Below are 17172 nucleotides of genomic sequence, written 5' to 3' on the forward strand. Positions count from 1 at the left end.
AATAGCAAAGATGTTGTGTTTCCTACGGAGGTTGCAGAGTGGGCTGACATGCCAACAACTCAGCTTGGAGGGAGGGCAGCTAGCTACTGTATGGTGGTAAGTAACCTGCCCCTTCATTTACTTTCTTATTCTTCTGTCACTGATACTTACACTTGAAGTGCGCTGGTCTATCAATTTGAGATCCACTTGAAGCGCGCTCGGGAGGCCGAAGAGAATGCTCGAAAGCTTTATCGTGAACTGGATTTAGCTTGAGGTGAAGTTATTAGAGCCAAGAAGGGAGCTCGGAGTTAGGAGGAGCTAATCCTAGTGCTTATGGAGAAGAAGAAGAAGCTCAAGGGGGAGATGGAAGCTCTCCTCCAGGAGAACAAAAAACCTTGAGGTGATGATCGAGGAGCGAACTGAAATCTTCGACACCGCCATTCAGGAGGCGAGAATTTAGGAAAGAGATCGTGCCATCAAGGAGTTCAAGGAGTCCCTCGAGTTTCACAACCTCCAGGTCGAGTATGGCTCTGGCTTGTACTGATCGGGCTTCAAGCTGTGCAGGTGGTTAATGTGGCAAAAGTTCCCCGAGCTCGATTTTGGATCCATCTCCATGTCTACTGTTACTCCAGAGATGGCGAAGGAGGTTGACGAGGAACCTGACTCCTCCGAGAGAGAAAGCGATGATGACTTCTCGAGGCGAGACCATCAGTAGAGGCAGGTCGAGATGACGTGGAGGACCACATGGAGATTGACCTACCTACTGGAGGAGATTCTGGCAAATCTGATGTTTAAACATGCCTCTTTTCTTGGACCCCCCCCATATAGTGTATGTCTCGGGCCTCTGAGCCAGGTTATAGTAACCATGTATACGGGACCTTTTTGTTAATGAAATATAATGATTCAAAAAGTTTTGTATGTGCAAAAATCTTTCTAAGTAAATTTTTTTTCTAAGTGTTGGTTATCTCGAAGTGCCAGACTAGCAAACTGGACTCCAGGTGGGATTAACCTTATGTTGTTGTACGCCAAGGTGGATAGACACTGTAGGGTATAAACCCGATCTGTCTATGCATGGGCTACTTACTTGCCCAAGCCGAAGAGGCGATTGGGGATCATTACGCCTATGTCGAGGAGGCCAATAGGACATATCTGCCTATGCTGAAGAGGCGAATAGGACTTGTCTGCCTAGGCCGAAGAGGCGACTAGGACTTATTGTAGTGTTGAGGTCTTTTTGTCAGTTCGGTACCATAGCCTTTAGGCTTCTGGGAGTGATTCACAGTCCTCTCTCCAGTCAGTCGTCTTTTTTGACCAGTTACGTGGTCACATAGGCTTAAAGAAATTTTGCCTTGGAGTCACGGGCTTATAAGTAGTACCTTCTTAGGTTATCGATCTTTCATGCTCAAGGAACATGCTTCCCTTCCAAAGTCTCAAGCTCATATGTGTCTTCCCCAAATACCCGCTTTACACGGTACAGACCTTCCCAATTCAGTCTGAGCTTTCCTGTGCCAGGCTCATGTATCATAACTTTCTGAAGAACCAGGTCGCCGGCACGGAACTGTTGTTTTCTAATCCGGGCGTTATAGTATCGAGCTACTCTCTGCTGGTAGGCTGCGATCCGAATGTAGGCCAGGTCTCACACCTCCTCTACTAGGGACAGGTTGGTACGGAGCTCAACATCATTTATTTCCTCATCATAAGCCTCCAATCGAAAATATGGGTACCTCAATCTCTGTCGGGATCACCGCCTCTGTGTTATACGTGAGGTTGAAGGGGGTCTCACCCATCACAGTCTTGATAGTAGTTTGGTAGGCCCAAAGGACACTAAGCAGTTCGTCCACCCACAATCCCTTGGCTCGAGCTAAGCGAGCTTTCAATCCGTTAAGTATCACCTTGTTAATTACTTCTGCTTGTCTGTTCACTTGGGGGTGTGTCACCGAGGTAAAGTTTTGCTGAATCTCCATCTCGGCACACCAGTTTTGAAACTTAACATCTTTGAACTACTTCCCATTGTTGGATATCAGTAGTCGGGGTAGTCCGAAGCAGCATAATATGCTTTTCCAGAAGAATTTTTGTATGTTACGGGCTATGATCGTTACCAGGGGTTATGCTTCCACCACTTCGTAAAATAATCTACTACTACAACCAAGTACCTCCTCTGCCCTGTTGCTGGCGAGAAAGGACCAAGGATGGCGATTCCCCATTGCGCAAAGGGCCACGGGCTGGTGAGGTATTTCAAATCAGCAACAGATTGGTGGTGGATGTTGGCATGCCTCTGACACTTATCACAATTTTTGACGAACTCGAGTGCATCTGACTTTATTGTGGGCTAATAAAAGCCTTGCCTTAACACTTTCTGTGCGAGGGCTCTGCCCCCCAAGGGTCCAACGCACAAGTCTTCATGGGTGTCGTGAAGTACATGCTCAACTTCTGAGGGTCATAGGCAGCACAGATAAGAGAGTGTGAAGGATCTTCTGTACAGTTGTCCATCTATGAGGACGAACTTGGCTGACTGGCGCGCTCTAGCCTCCAAGCCGCATTACGTTCTGCAGGTAAGGTCCTATGGAGCAGATAACCAGCAAGTGGGTCGATCCAGCTCAGTTCCACTTGTGACACAGGAGCAACCTCTTCTACCTCCCGAGAATGCTGGGTCGAGGTTAGTCCTTTATGTACACAGTTCGCATAGTGTTGCTGCTCGTGCTCGCTAGACGTGACAAGGCATTGGCCTCACCATTCTCGAACCTTAGAATTCGTCTATTAAAGCAGGAGATGAAGCTGTGTAGGATCTCTCTGACTTTGGACAAGTAAACTGCCATAGTTGGGTCATGGGCTTTGTACTCGCCAGTGACTTGGTTGACCACTTGTTGTGAGTCGCTACATACAATGAGGTGCTTTGCTTTTATTTCCCTTGCTAAGGTTAGTCCGGCGATCAACGCTTCATATTCTTCCTTGTTGTTTGATGCCTCGAATCTGAACCGGAGAGCATACTCTAGCTTCACCTCACTTGGGTCGTACAGTATCAGTACTGCACCGCTTCCCTACTGATTGGATGAGCCATTGACATGGAGGATCTAGGGCTCCTCGTCACAGGTCGGTTCCACTCTAATCGGGGCTGGCGTCGTACTGGTTGATGCGCCGAACGTGCACTCTACTACGAAATCTGCCAAGACTTGGGCTTTGACTACTGGTCAAGGCTCATACTAGATATCATATTCGCTCAGCTCGATGGACCACTTCATTAATCTTCCAGACACCTCGGTTCTCGATCTTCGGATATCTAGTCTCTGCATCCTACAAAATTTTTCTAACATAGTAGATGGGTCATTGAACCCGATCTACTTCTTTGATCTGTATCGAACTAACCACTTCATTGTTCGTAGAGAGGTATAGTTTTAACACATCCCCTTCTTCGGGTCGATTTAAAACTGGGGCAATACTTAAGTACCCTTTTCAGCTCGTTAAAAGCGAGTTGACACTCTTTAGTCCATTTGAAGTTTTTACTCTTTTTTATAGCCTTAAAAAAGGGTAGGCACCGGTCTACCGATTCAGACATAAAGCGGCTCAGGGCGGCTATCCGGCCAGTCAGCCTCTGGACCTTTTTTATCTTCTAGGGAGGTCTCATATCTATGATCGCTTTTATTTTGTCTAGGTTGGCCTCTATGTCACGTCAGTTGACTATATAGCATAGGAATTTACCCAAAATCTGGGTTTGCATTTATTTGGATTTAATTCATGTTATATCTTCGTAAGATTTGAAAAACATCTTTTAAATCATCCAACAAAGAATTTGAAAACTAGGTCTTCACGACCATGTCATCAACATAACATTATACTTTATTGCCGATCAACAGCTCAAACAATTTGTTTACAAGGTGTTGGAATGTTTTCCCAACTTTTTTGAGTCCGAAGGGCATGACCTTGTAACAATATAACCCGAGCTCAGTTATGAAAGCAGTCTTCTCTTCGCCAGCGGGATCCATCTTAATCTGGTTGTAACCGGAATAGGTGTCCAGGAAGCTCAGCAACTCATGCCTAGAGGTCACGTCCACTAAACAGTCGATCTTGGGCAGCGGGAAGCAGACTTTCAGGTAGGCTCTGTTTAGGTCAGTGTAGTTGACACATGCGCCATTTGCCATTGGCCTTTTTCACCAGAACTGGGTTGGCCACCTAGCTCGGGTAATGGACTTCCCTGATGAAGTCTGTCGTGAATAGCTTTCTGACATCTTCATCAACTACCCTCCAACGTTCTGGGGCGAGGTTGCATTTCTTTCGTCTTACTGGCCTGACTAAAAGGTCGACATTAAGTATCGAGTTTTACTTTTTGGATCAATCCCGGGATCTCTGTCGCTGACCAAGCAAAAATATCTAAATTTTCAAGTAAGAAACTTACTAGCTGGGTTCGAAGTGATTCGTTGATCGAGGCACCGATCTGAAGAGTTTTGGCTGGTTCGACGACAAAGAGTGATATGTGGACCGTTTCTTCTTTCAAGGCAGCTCACTCGTCGGTATACTCCACTAGTTGCTTGAGCTCGATGTTCTCTGTCAGTTTTGCTTTTCCTTTTAATGCAGTCACGTAGCACTTGCGGGATTCGAGCTTGTCTCCTCGCACGACTCACACTCCATAATCAGTTGGGAATTTTATTGCTAAGTAGTAAGTGGACACTATCACACGCAAAACGTGCATGATAGGCTGACCTACTATCGTGTTGTAGGGGGAGGGAGTCATGACTACCAAGAACGTGTGCTCAAATCGCACAATGTTTGGCCATGTGCCAACTTCCACGGGTACTATGTACCGACCAAGAGGTCTGACCTCCTCGTTGTTGAACCCTATCAAAGGCGTATCTACCAGTTTCAGGTTGCTCTACTGTAACTGTAATTTGTCAAAGGTCTCCTTGAAGAGTATGTCTACTGAGTTGCTTGTGTCCACCAAGTTGTGTTTCACCTCGAAGTCGTTAATCCTTAGCTTCACTACTAAGGCATCACCGTGCGGGTACTGGATGTCGCATGCCTCATCCCCTGTGAAGTAGATTGGTTCTTCAAGCCGAGGTCACTTTGGCGGGTTTTCACCTCCATTCTCCAATTCATGGATCGAGATCCTCCCAATTGCCGATGTACATCAGGCAATGATGGACCCGCCAGTGATCATGTTGATCACCCTGTGGACCGGTCTTTCCTCTAGCAACTGTCAAGGTGGTTGCTCATTTTACCTACTGACCTCAGGGCCATTCCTTCTTTGATCCCGCTATTGATCTACTTGTTGGTCTGCTTGCCCCCACTCTTCTAATAATATGTAATTCTTTAGGTACCCGCGGTAGATAAATTCATCGATCTCGTTGTGGATATTCCTGCAATTCTCCATGTTGTGTCCATGATCTCGGTGGAAATGGCAGTAGACATTCGAGTTTCTTGTTGCCAGGTCTCCCCTTAACCTGGGGAGACCATTTGACGAAGGAGGAATCTTTAATAGCCATTAAGATCTCTCATCACTTAGCATTTAAAGGCATATAGCTCGTTCTCTCCACGGGCGGGGTCCTAGAGCGTCGACCTGGCTTGTGGGTGCACGAGGGGGACCGGCTTCTTGGCTTGCTTCTTTCCCTACTCGAGGACTTGCTCTTTTTATTTTTCTATCCATCATTGCTCGTCCCTTCATTCTCCCTCTTCCTCTTTTCCAGCGATGGATTGTTAATCTTTTGGTTGATCTCCTCCTCGGTACTGATGAACTGATCTACCATCTCGAGGAACTCGGTGATATCTTTTGGTTTGTAAGCTACCACGTGCCACTTAAACTCTTTATGGGTGATTCATTTCTTTGCCACAGTGAGTCGCACCGCTAGATCGAGGTCCAGTATCTGCAGACAAATATTGTTGAAGTGCGAGGTTCCGATACCAAGTTCGGACTACCCCTCTAAACGTAGTGGACAAGGCCACACACATGTAGGGCTCGTCAACCCCAGCTAGGTGCATTTGAGACTAGAAGGAATCCATATGATTATTGGGGTCAAACGACCCACCATACTTATCTAACGGGGGCACCTTGAAGCCTTTCGGCACCGGAGTTACTAAGAGCTCAGGAGACAGAGGAGATGACCAGCAAAGCAATGGAGGCGTAGTCTTCATTGCCACCGAGCTCACTTATTCCTTTTCTTTAGCTTGCTCTGCTTGCTGGCTTGGCTTCGCTGGCGGACTATTTCTGGCCAAGGAGCAACGTGTCTTGCGATGTCGCCACTACTGCTTCTTCATCGGCTCGACGTTGGTGCTACTAAATTTGGTCTAATCTGGCATCTCAACATTACTACAGACATTATCGCAAGGTGGATCCGGGTTCCTTTTTGCCAGGTTCTCTTGGTTGTGGAGTTCGCACCAGCTATCACGAGGAACAGAGGGGTCCTTCCTTGAGTTCACTCCTCGAACTTCGAGCTGGTTGTTATCTCCTCGCGAGCCATTATTTTCCTGCTGGGAGTGCTAAGCCAGATTGGCCCTGTTGAGCTAACTATCCTCGGGCCTGTTTCTAAAATTTCCTTACGAGACTGGATGAGTATGCTGACCGTCTCTCCTCCCACGGGGAAAAACCTGACCCCTGGGAGGAACCGGCACCTGCGAGGTCCTCTCACCCCGATGGGAGGATCGGTTGACGTTTTGGCTAGTTCCAAGCTGATTCGGGTTCTGGCCCTGACGCAACCTTGGGTACCGAGGTGGAATTAGCTGCTGGTTCGGCTGCAATGGTGGGAACTGTTGTTGATACTGCTAATACTATTGGAATTGTTGGACCTACTGCATCTGAATCTATATTGTTCAAACGCACTGAACGAGGTCATGGAATTGGGAGTGCTCGATTCCACGAGGGACCATAAATGGCTTGGAGAAAGCTGCGCTCACTGGGGGAAATTGGACACTCACTTGCGTAGTGCCCTGTGGTATGGACAGTGGCGGGACTCCTGAAGTTGTAAGAGGATTAGTAAACTAGCCAATACATACCGTAGGACCTTGGGGGAAGGTTGATTGCTGGTCTTAACCCTCGATGGCATTCATCTCGATGCTTTTTCCGGTGTTGCTAGAAGAATCCATTGGCATAAATCAAAAAATAAAACTTCAACTAAAATTGGGATGACCTTTCGATCGAGTTCCCACAGACGACGCCAATTGATGGTGCATGATCTAGATAGTCCTAACTGGAAGATGATCCGAACTCCAGTTGCGTGGCGAGGTAGACCAGGCTGCAAAATAGTAGATCAGAGAACCTGAGGTGACTAATCCGGCGATGTCACTCTGGTGCTTAAGTCAGTACTATACTATGGATGTGAGCTAAATACTTGAATGCTAGTGAGTAAATAATCACGTGTACCTTTGCCTTGGGGTTTCAGGTCCTTATATAATGGAGTAGTCATGGGCCTTACGAAAGAGCTCCGGGATCTCTAGGCTGTGCGGATAAGATCTGTTCCGTTTTTGAAGGAGAGCATGTGTTGATAAGGTTTATCATTTACCTCTGATTCTGGTGAAGCTAGGATGAGTCTCATTGTGATCTCGAGAAATTCGGGGTTCATTGGGGAGGCCTTTGGAGTTGATTACGTGGCGTTTTGGCTATTTAGCTCCGAATTGTCACTTTGGTTCTTTAGTCCCGAATTGGATTGGGTGTCGAGGTGTCTCTACGCCGAGGTGGTTTTTGGGCCGAGGTGGCTGAATACCCGAGCTCCGGATGTTGTGAATCGGGTTCATTTGGCTGAGTTGTCACTCCTCGAGTAGATCACGTGTCCCATTCTTACTAGGTTGTACCAAATCACCCTTCATCAATATGTATTGATTTTGATTAATTTGATTTTTGGTTCAAATTTATTAATTTTTTAAACCGAATTAAAAATCAAAAATCAAAATAACCAAACTAAATTGGCTTATTCACTCTGGATCAATTCAGTTTGAAAGCCGAATTTGAACACTCCTAATGGCTGCAAAAGGATGGAATCAAATGGGATATACATAGATTCAAAATTGATTTATTAAGATTGTATTTACATGAAGTATAAATTTCGTTTGCACTAGCGTAAGTGCAGGTGAGTGCAAATGGGCGGAGTGTAAGTTCTGGTTTACTTTATTTCATATTAGACTTTATCTTATTTTTAGTGGGAAGTAAACTGAGGAGTAACCTTAATGTTATGTTTCCTTTGACAGAAAATAAGAGAGGAATAGAAAGTTGAGGAAAAGTTCTCATGGGTTTTTGTGAAATTTCTTAAAAGATTTCCCTCAACTTTCTATTTTTCTGCTATTTTCCATCAAATCAAACACAATCTAAATGATAGATAGTGGAGGTAGGAGGTGGGTTATTTGTTTGGGAGTGAGGTAGAAAGCAAGATATGATGTGATCGTGCTTTATATGATAGAGAATTGTGGTATCAAAAAAAGGTAGTGCAAATTTTGATTTTAGGCATTCTATAAGTGCAAATGAAAAAATAAAAAAAAGTACAAAATTTTGTGCCAAATGGGATTATAATTATAATTAAACAAATGGATGCAAAATAGAACCGGATTTATAATGCAAGCAAATAGCACCTAAGGAGAACGCATAAAATGCATATTCTCATTTAACAAATACATACATATAACCAAAAGTTTTGCCTTTTTTATATTCAAGAATTTAGACCAAACTATTAATGGGTTTTAGCATGGTGTATGTAAGAGTACAAATACAAATATGTACAGTGCAAATGCAAGGTTGAGGAACACAAAATACAAGGTTTTGCACTGTACATATTTGTATTTGTACTGTACATATTTGTATTTGTACTCTTCCAAACTAAGCCTTATGTATTTTTCTTTCTTTGAAAGGATACATGTATGTTTTAAACATGTTTAGATTTTGAGAAGTGCATACAATTAGGGGTGTCAATTAGAATGGATTTGGTCCAATCCAATTCAGTTCAGTGTGAATCCATTATAAATGGACCAGGTCCAATCCAGTTCAATGAATATTTTGGAGTATTTTGGATCAATCCAAATTCAATGTCTAGACCATCCAATTTGTTAAAATTCCTTTTTGATTTATATATATATATATATATATATATATATATATATATATATATATATATATATATATATATATTATTTATTTATCTTAATATCAATCGACCACATATTGGCTTAATCCAATCAAATCCGATATAAATTTATTACAGATGGACCAGGTCCAATACAATCTAATAAATATGTTGGATCGGATTGATCCAATTCAGTATGTCTTGTTGGTCTGTCCAGTCCGTCCAAATTGATTTTGTACTGAATGGGTCCAATCCAAAACTGATTCATTGATACCTTTACATACAATTATGCCCCAATTTGAAATTATAATTTTAAAAGATTATGCATCTCATTATATATTTAAAGCTGACCATATTAAAATTATATTAGATCTGAAAAGTTGGCTTAGTATACTTTTTCCATAAATAAATTTTAATTCGAAGTCATTCTGCACATTTCTTTGTCCCATTAAGGTGGTGTCGTATTTACAGGGATCAATATTTCACACAGTATTGTGGATTTCCCATTTGTCCTTATTCATCAACCATCTTAAATATTTGTCATCCTTTCTCAATGTTATAAATCTATAAAGATGAAAGCTAGTGTACGTATGGGCTCGCATGGCACTTTCTCTCTCTCTCTCTCTCTATATAATTTTTATTAGCACAAAGTAACTATTATTTGGTTCTGTTTGATTTATCGGAATAAGGGTTTGGAATCAGAATCGTAATGGGTTATTTTGATTTTAATTATTTAGTTAGGCGGAATCAAAATCTTATTCTCGTGGTGGAATGACATTCCTCCATTTAAGGAAATAGTCATCTCCTCATCCTCCTTTAAGAATGAAATTCCATTCCAATTGATTCAAATTCCTATTTTAGTTATTATCTCAACAAAACATATTATAGAAATAGACCATTCTGATTAGAATTCCAACAAATTCCAATCCCAACTATGAACCAAACAGACCCTTATACTTGAACCGGCATTCTCCTGCTTGATAGCCTGAGATCCAAAACCTATGTTTCCAATAATGGATTCTTTTGCTGTTCATGCATGTGCACCCATAAAAGATGCATGGGCCCTCTTACTATTATATGTTTTATTAAGCAGAGTTCTTAAACAAGATGCCTTCTTCCTCGATGATGTGACTATGATTGCAAGGTGGGACACCCTATTTGAAAATTTTCAACTACAACATGCTTGGATTATGGTTCCGGCCCGTTTAAATTTTAAGAAATTTCCAATCTGACCTGACCCAAGTTGCACTTTAACTTTAAAATAGCATTATTTTCCCGAAAGTTGAATAGGAAAATATCCAACTAATGTTAGGGTATGGGCCTCATTTTTCTACATAACACGATATATGGTCCCCATAAAAAAAAAGCATGGTTTTGGCACCATAGCGTTTTACAAGTGTTTTGTTTCACACGTGGGCTCTGAATAATTTCTGATTCACAAGTTTTTTATTTTTTATTTTTTAAATACAAAAAAAGGATATAGGCTGACTGGGCATTTAAAGTGATTTTACTTAATATTATAATATATTTATAATGACAACTATGTGACATCTAAGAAAAGTAATTAACTTTTTCAAATTTTAATGTGGGATGTCACCATAGCGATTTAGGATCACCAATGCGATTCAATAAACATCAATTTCATGTTTCAAGAAACCCTCCTTTCTCAAATCATTACAAAAATATCCAACAAGATTGCCAAATGTGATTTTCTTGCCAATCCCTTGGAAAAATTTATGTGTTGCACATGACAAATCAGCTGAAAGGAACACTTGTGAAACACTTAGGTGCAAAACACCCACTAGATGAATCCATTATAGGAAGCATCTTGTTTAGAGCTCTTTTACTAGTTATTTACTTATTTCATACTTTTTTGTGTCATTATTATAATTGACTTATACATGTCATATGTTGCATTTATAAGCTTGATAAATGTAAGTGGTCTGGTCCTTCTTCAATCTTCATAGAGGTGTAAAGTGGGTTGTGCCATGCCGGCATGACACAATTTTCTGGGCCTATCATGTTTTAGTGGGCCGTGTTATGCCGACACACAAGCTTGGGTAAGATTATGTCTGCCTAGCTTGGAACCCTTCAAAGGTCAATCTCAACACGACCTATGGCACGAGCCCAAGCGGGCTTATAATATGTTTGTGGGCTAGGTAGTAAAAGGCATTTTTTTTAAATTGAAAAAAACAACGAACAAAACAAAAGAAATTAACAAAATAGACAATAAATTGGAAAAAATCATAAAATTTTATTCCATATGAATTTTGATATATACAATTATTTATATAGGAAATAATAAAATTAAATAAAAAGTATAGTACAATTGGAATAAAATAGTATAATAAAATTGAAAAATAAAATAAAATAAAAATATATGGACCATACTAGGCTGCCAGCCTGCTTTATAGCTCTAATCATTCATGGTATGACATGGCACATTCACATACACACACATAGAAAGAGAGCTCCACGCCCTCCTCTTTCGATGGGTAAAGGAAATTAGGGATGTAAATGGATCGAATCATGATCTGATCAGATCTGATCCAATTTGGTCGAATTTGGATAACCCCTGTTTGGGTCTTTTGATCGGATTTAGATCACCCCTATCTGATTCAAGAAGATAAAATCCAATGTACATTATATAAATATAAATATAATACATATATATGTATGTTATTTACTTATTTATTTATAAATGTATTTTTATATTATATTTTTATAAATTTATTATATTATTATTTTTTTATAAAAACAAGTATATATATGATGAGAATAAATAAAAATACTTGTAATTTTTATTTTACTTTATTTAAATTAGTATATTTTATTTTTCTTTTAATAATTTATTTATTTTAAAGAAAATAAGTCAAATCAGATCAAGTCTAGAGATCCAACTTACCTATAGGATTCGAATTCAGATCAAGTCCTATCAAGTCTGATTGAATCTTTGGACCAAATTCAAATATACCGTGGTTTGAATCCGATCTAATTCCTAAACGAAATTATGAAATCCATAAAAGAAACAAAGAATCTTAACAGAACTCCACGCCCTCCTAGTAAATAAGAGAGTGAGTTGGTCACAAAAATAGAAAATATTATGACTTAGTTTGGAGTACAGATGCAAATTTGTAGGGTGCAAAACATTGTATTTTGTATGTTTTGCACTGTACATATTTGTATCTGTACTCCTTCCAAACTGAGCCTCTATTTCTAATAAACCGAACCAAATGTTAATTGGAAAGGGGTCTAACCCGATTAGATATTATTATTTTTGCCATCTATACCAAAGCAAGTATCTATTTTATATAATGGCAATTTAGAACTCCATAGTAAGACCTTAATGAAAATGATACTAAATTATAAAAATTTTAATATGTTGATAAAGTATGCTTTTTAATCATAATTAGCTTATATATTTATTATGAGATTTATCATTTTAGACAAAAATTATATAAAAAAAAGAAAGATCTTTATATATTATTAATTATATAGGTGTGATTTTGAATTGGTTCAGCAAAAATCAGTCCCGCACCAATTATTAATCGAGAGAAAATCATAGAGTAATCTCATGCAGATATAAGCATGGCTCAAATATCAACACATCTCTATGTATCGACTGAAGTGAATTGGACGCCAGAAAACACCTGTAAACAGATGTATTGGGGACCAAAAGATACGGTACGATAATACCCAATACGGGATATATCGGATCAAAATTCTGATCCTTGCAATATAAGCATAGCTATACATATAAATGCTAAAAGTTTATCTGATTATTTGTAAAAGAATATCTGATTGTAGTAGATCTATGTCTGATATAATTTTATGGTATTTCAAAGAGTCACTGTTTCCTAAAACTTTACTGTTTATACTTTATACTTCAAGCAAATCCCGATCACATCCAGCTCCAGCCTCAAAGTAGTTATGTAACATGGGTCGAGGTCAGTCCAATCACAGCTGGCCCAACCTGAGTATCAGGTTGATATCGTGGTGTTATATGGGCAGGGAATGATCATTTATAACCCAGTCCAGAACTTTTTAGAATTGGGCCTATGTTATGTACTTTAAGTTGTGTTTGGTTGTAATGCAAATAAATTTGTATTAATGTAAAATTATGGCAGTTCAAATGATTTGAATATAAATTTTGATTTATTTTTGTTTTAAAATGTAACTTATTTTATTTGATTGTAGTACAAATAAAGTGAATTAACACATTAACCAGCATAAAGTAAAACCCCAAATAAAATTAAACAAGAATTTATATTCTCATGCATTTGTATTAATACAAATAAAATTGCATTGCAACCAAACGCAACCTTAAGCACAGCTTGGGTTTGTGCTTTGGGCTTCTTGGACCTGGTCCTTCCACCAGGGAAAGGGATACGCTAACAACAAAAATGCTCCCTAACACTGTTCTAACTGGCCAATGCAGCCTTACATTGGGAATATCTCCCTTGTAGTTCATACGAGATGCTCCCAATGTGCAGCTGCAGTGGCCTGTTTGGACATGTTAGAAGCATAAGTGCAAAGTCCCCATTTGTTTGGGAGGGCTTTCCCACAACTAGCGGTGAGCATTGTTCAGTTAAAAAAATGAATCCAGTTTTGATTTGTTTTGATTCAATTATTTTGATTCTTTTTTGTTTTTTCGGTTTATTTAATTCAATTTTATAAAATTTCAGTTTTGATTTGTTTGATTCAATTATTTTGATTCTTTTTTGTTTTTTCAGTTTATTTAATTCAATTTTATAAAATTTCAGTTTTGATTCCCGTTTTAAATATTAAAACTTCGGTTAATAAAAAAACTCAATTAACCAAAATTTATTGTGGATAAGTGTGGGTACTGGGTAGGGTTATTATAGGTAGAAGATCTGAATTGCTCGCAAACGGGCTCTGAAGCTCGATCAGGGCACATTTCATATCGTAGAAATAAATGGGAGCCAATTGATCTACATCAGACGTGTATTAGATGTGCACGTGCTACTTGGAGGACAGAAACAGGTTACCTGGATGTATAGTTTCTTGACTGTCCGAAAAGAATCATGATGATCACATAATAGGACATGCCGCATGTTTAATCTTTTGGATGCGCGATTGCGGAGTTTGATGGTATACCGTAGTTTGGGTATACCTTCAGAAACCCAGCTTTTCCAATATCTACAAAAACCCTAACCCTAGAAATTGCTTTCTTCTTTGCTCTGTCGATTGTTTTCGCCGATCGATTCAGAGGCGTCAGCTGCAGGAGCACATCAACCAACCCTAACAATCCGTTCGAAATGGGTAAGCGCATTCTCTCTGTTCAGATCTTCCCCTCTCACCAATATAATCTCTTGAAGAGCCTTCTTTTGGGATTCAATGTGTTGTTTCTGATTCTCTGTTTCGTGGATTGAGTTTTTTTTTTTTTTTTTTTTTTTTTCTGTATGTTCTTTTTTTGCTTGTTGTGATGTATTTTTTGCAGGTAAGGTTCACGGATCTCTGGCTCGTGCCGGGAAGGTGAGAGGCCAAACTCCAAAGGTGGCGAAACAAGACAAGAAGAAGAAGCCCAGAGGCAGGGCTCACAAGCGCATGCAGTACAACCGGCGTTTCGTCACAGCCGGTACGTCTCTTTCTTGTCCTCTCTCTGCCTTTCTCTGTTCTCTCGCCGTTTATCCTGCTTGAGTAGGCCATATTATTAGATTTGAAGTGTGCATATGTAGTCATAACGACTAGTAATTCTTCTGTGATTTATGCCTATATGATTAACTAGACCCTGGAAACCGGTTTAAACCTAACACGGACAACTAATCTCCTCTCAGTGGATCATCATTAGGAGAGATAATGATATGTAGGATGGTAGCAACGTATCATGTCCTTCTATTTAACTTATTTTGTTATCTGATATTTATCTTGAATTCATCTTCGTGCTGTACAAGTTGGTATGATCCCTTTCAATAGACAAGGTAAATGACTAAATGTTTATGTATGCGGCATTACAAGAAAAAAAAACTTTATGAAAAATGTATATTTATACAAGATGAAATTAACAGCATTGGTTGAACATTACCCAGAGAAACCTCCATTCTTCTTAATTACGTGTCAATGGTTTGTTGAGGAATTCACGAAATATGATTCATATAGGCAGAGTTTACCTTTTATGAGTTCTAAACGAGAGTTAAAAATGCGTCCTTTGTTCCCTTTGTATTTATGATGTAGTTGATAATTTTATGTTTGGGTTTATAACTTCCACTTCTTGTTTTTCTTATTTGCAGTTGTCGGTTTTGGAAAGAAGAGGGGCCCCAACTCATCAGAGAAGTAAGGTTCAAATTTGAGGAGTTATTTTAGGATTAGGATGATGGTTCTAGTTGTGAATTTTTGTTTTTAGCCACTACAGGTGCTGGCATATTAATATGGAACCTTAGTTGAATATAAGTTTACTCTATTATGTACGGTTGACATAGAATTATCTCTGGAATTTTTATTCTTGCTTGATATTTTGCTGCAAGGGAAATGTTCAACATTTGAAATTAATCTTTTACATAATTGCCTTTACGGTTCTAATTTAATTGTACTTAGGCCATGGACGGTTGGCAGAGTGGAAGGATCAAGTATTTATTTTTGTGTTATTTTCTTCCTTGGGGCATTTTGTATTGAGGTAGTACCTCATTGGTATTGCTGTTACTCAGAACAAGTAATAAGCAGCCATAACCAGGTATCCCATAGGTTTTCCTGTAACAATCAATACATTTGGAAGGCCCTTATATGAAAAGGGAAAAGTTAGTGCCCGTTTTTCTTAGAAACCAGTAGATTTACTCTTTTTATTAGAAAATGAGTATGCAGAAATGACAATGCTGAGAATGATGAGTGCAAAAACTAGGAAGGGTAGAATCAGAAATGAAGTTATTGGTAGGAACAAGGAACTTACGAGTATCTCCAATATGTGATAAAATGAGAGAAATTGGACTAGGATGGTTTGGACATGTGCATTGAAAACCATCAGAACCCTGAAGAAGTGGATTTGATACAAGTACAAGGTGCTAGAAGGACAAGGGGTGAACCAAGAAGGACATGAGTAGTAGTAAGACTGACATGATAAATGTCAAGAATCTAACAATGGATATGACATTAAACAGAATAGAGTGGCAAAATAGCATATAGTTGGGACAAGGCTTTATGATGATGATGATGTTTGATATGAATCCAATTATTTGGGGCTAGCATTAGAATGCATCTGGTTGTTTTTCAATTGATTAGCCATTTAGGCCTGAGCTCTGATTGACACTTGACAACCCTGGGTTGTTTTGGTGCAGGGGCACCAAGGCTGTGTTTGTGTGAAAGAAAAGGTAGAGAAAGGAAGGAAAAAGGTAGGGTACCTTATACAACCTTGTACAGATTTCCTTACCTTTTCCTTCCTTTCTCTACCTTTTCTTTCGAACCAAACACAGCCTTGGGCTGTGGTGGATATGTTCTGCTGTGTTTAAATTTACTTATTCTGTGGTGTGATTGACAGTACATGGTTTTGAATCACACCACACTCGATAAGGTTTTCCGTAATGTGTCGTGGATGTGTTTTCTGCAAATTTTCAAATAAGTACTCTGGTCACTTATTATATTATAATATATTTATTTTTTTGAAAGATAAAGTAACTATTATCAGCTAACTAAAATATCTATAAGAGTACAAAAGACTTGACTGTAAGATTTAAAGTATCGGAAATGTAAGGTGTATCGGAAAGATAGTTTTAAGAGATTTATCAGGACACGCTTTAGATACGTATGGATATGGACAAAAAATTAAGATACATATAAATATGTTAAAAAGCTTAAATAGATCCTAAAAAATATATTAATAACAATTTGCATGTTTTAGATGATTGTAAATAACTTATTTAAAAGTAAAAAACTGTAATTTAATGGTGTATATAGATATGGAGACACTTTGTAACTATTGACAAATGATGAAATAACTAAAACCTGAAAAAAAAACTAAAGTGTATATTGATATATATTAGTTTTAAAATAATCAATATAATTTATCTTAATATTTATTAATACATAAATTTTAATAATTAATTCTAATATTTATTAATAAGCATACACAAAGAAAAAGAGAAAAATTACTTGAATAAAAATGCATAAACAAGTAGCAATCAAATGGGCCTGGCTTGGTGGTGAATCTCTAGTT

General features: G+C 39.0%; 1 protein-coding gene across 1 annotated transcript; it reads left to right on the forward strand.

Moving 5' to 3' along the window:
* Positions 1-14194: 14194 nt before the first annotated feature.
* LOC148847029 (Ribosomal protein S30 family protein) lies at positions 14195-15548 on the forward strand. Its single transcript, XM_088949372.1, has 3 exons — positions 14195-14291; positions 14470-14607; positions 15260-15548. Exons 1-3 carry the CDS (start codon positions 14288-14290, stop codon positions 15304-15306), a joined length of 189 nt encoding a protein of 62 aa, XP_088805498.1. The 5' UTR covers positions 14195-14287; the 3' UTR covers positions 15307-15548.
* Positions 15549-17172: the final 1624 nt, after the last annotated feature.

Source organism: Nelumbo lutea, chromosome 6 (assembly GCF_056320005.1).
Source record: "Nelumbo lutea isolate HS-2025 chromosome 6, American lotus-T2T, whole genome shotgun sequence".
NCBI classification, from domain to species: Eukaryota; Viridiplantae; Streptophyta; class Magnoliopsida; order Proteales; family Nelumbonaceae; genus Nelumbo; species Nelumbo lutea.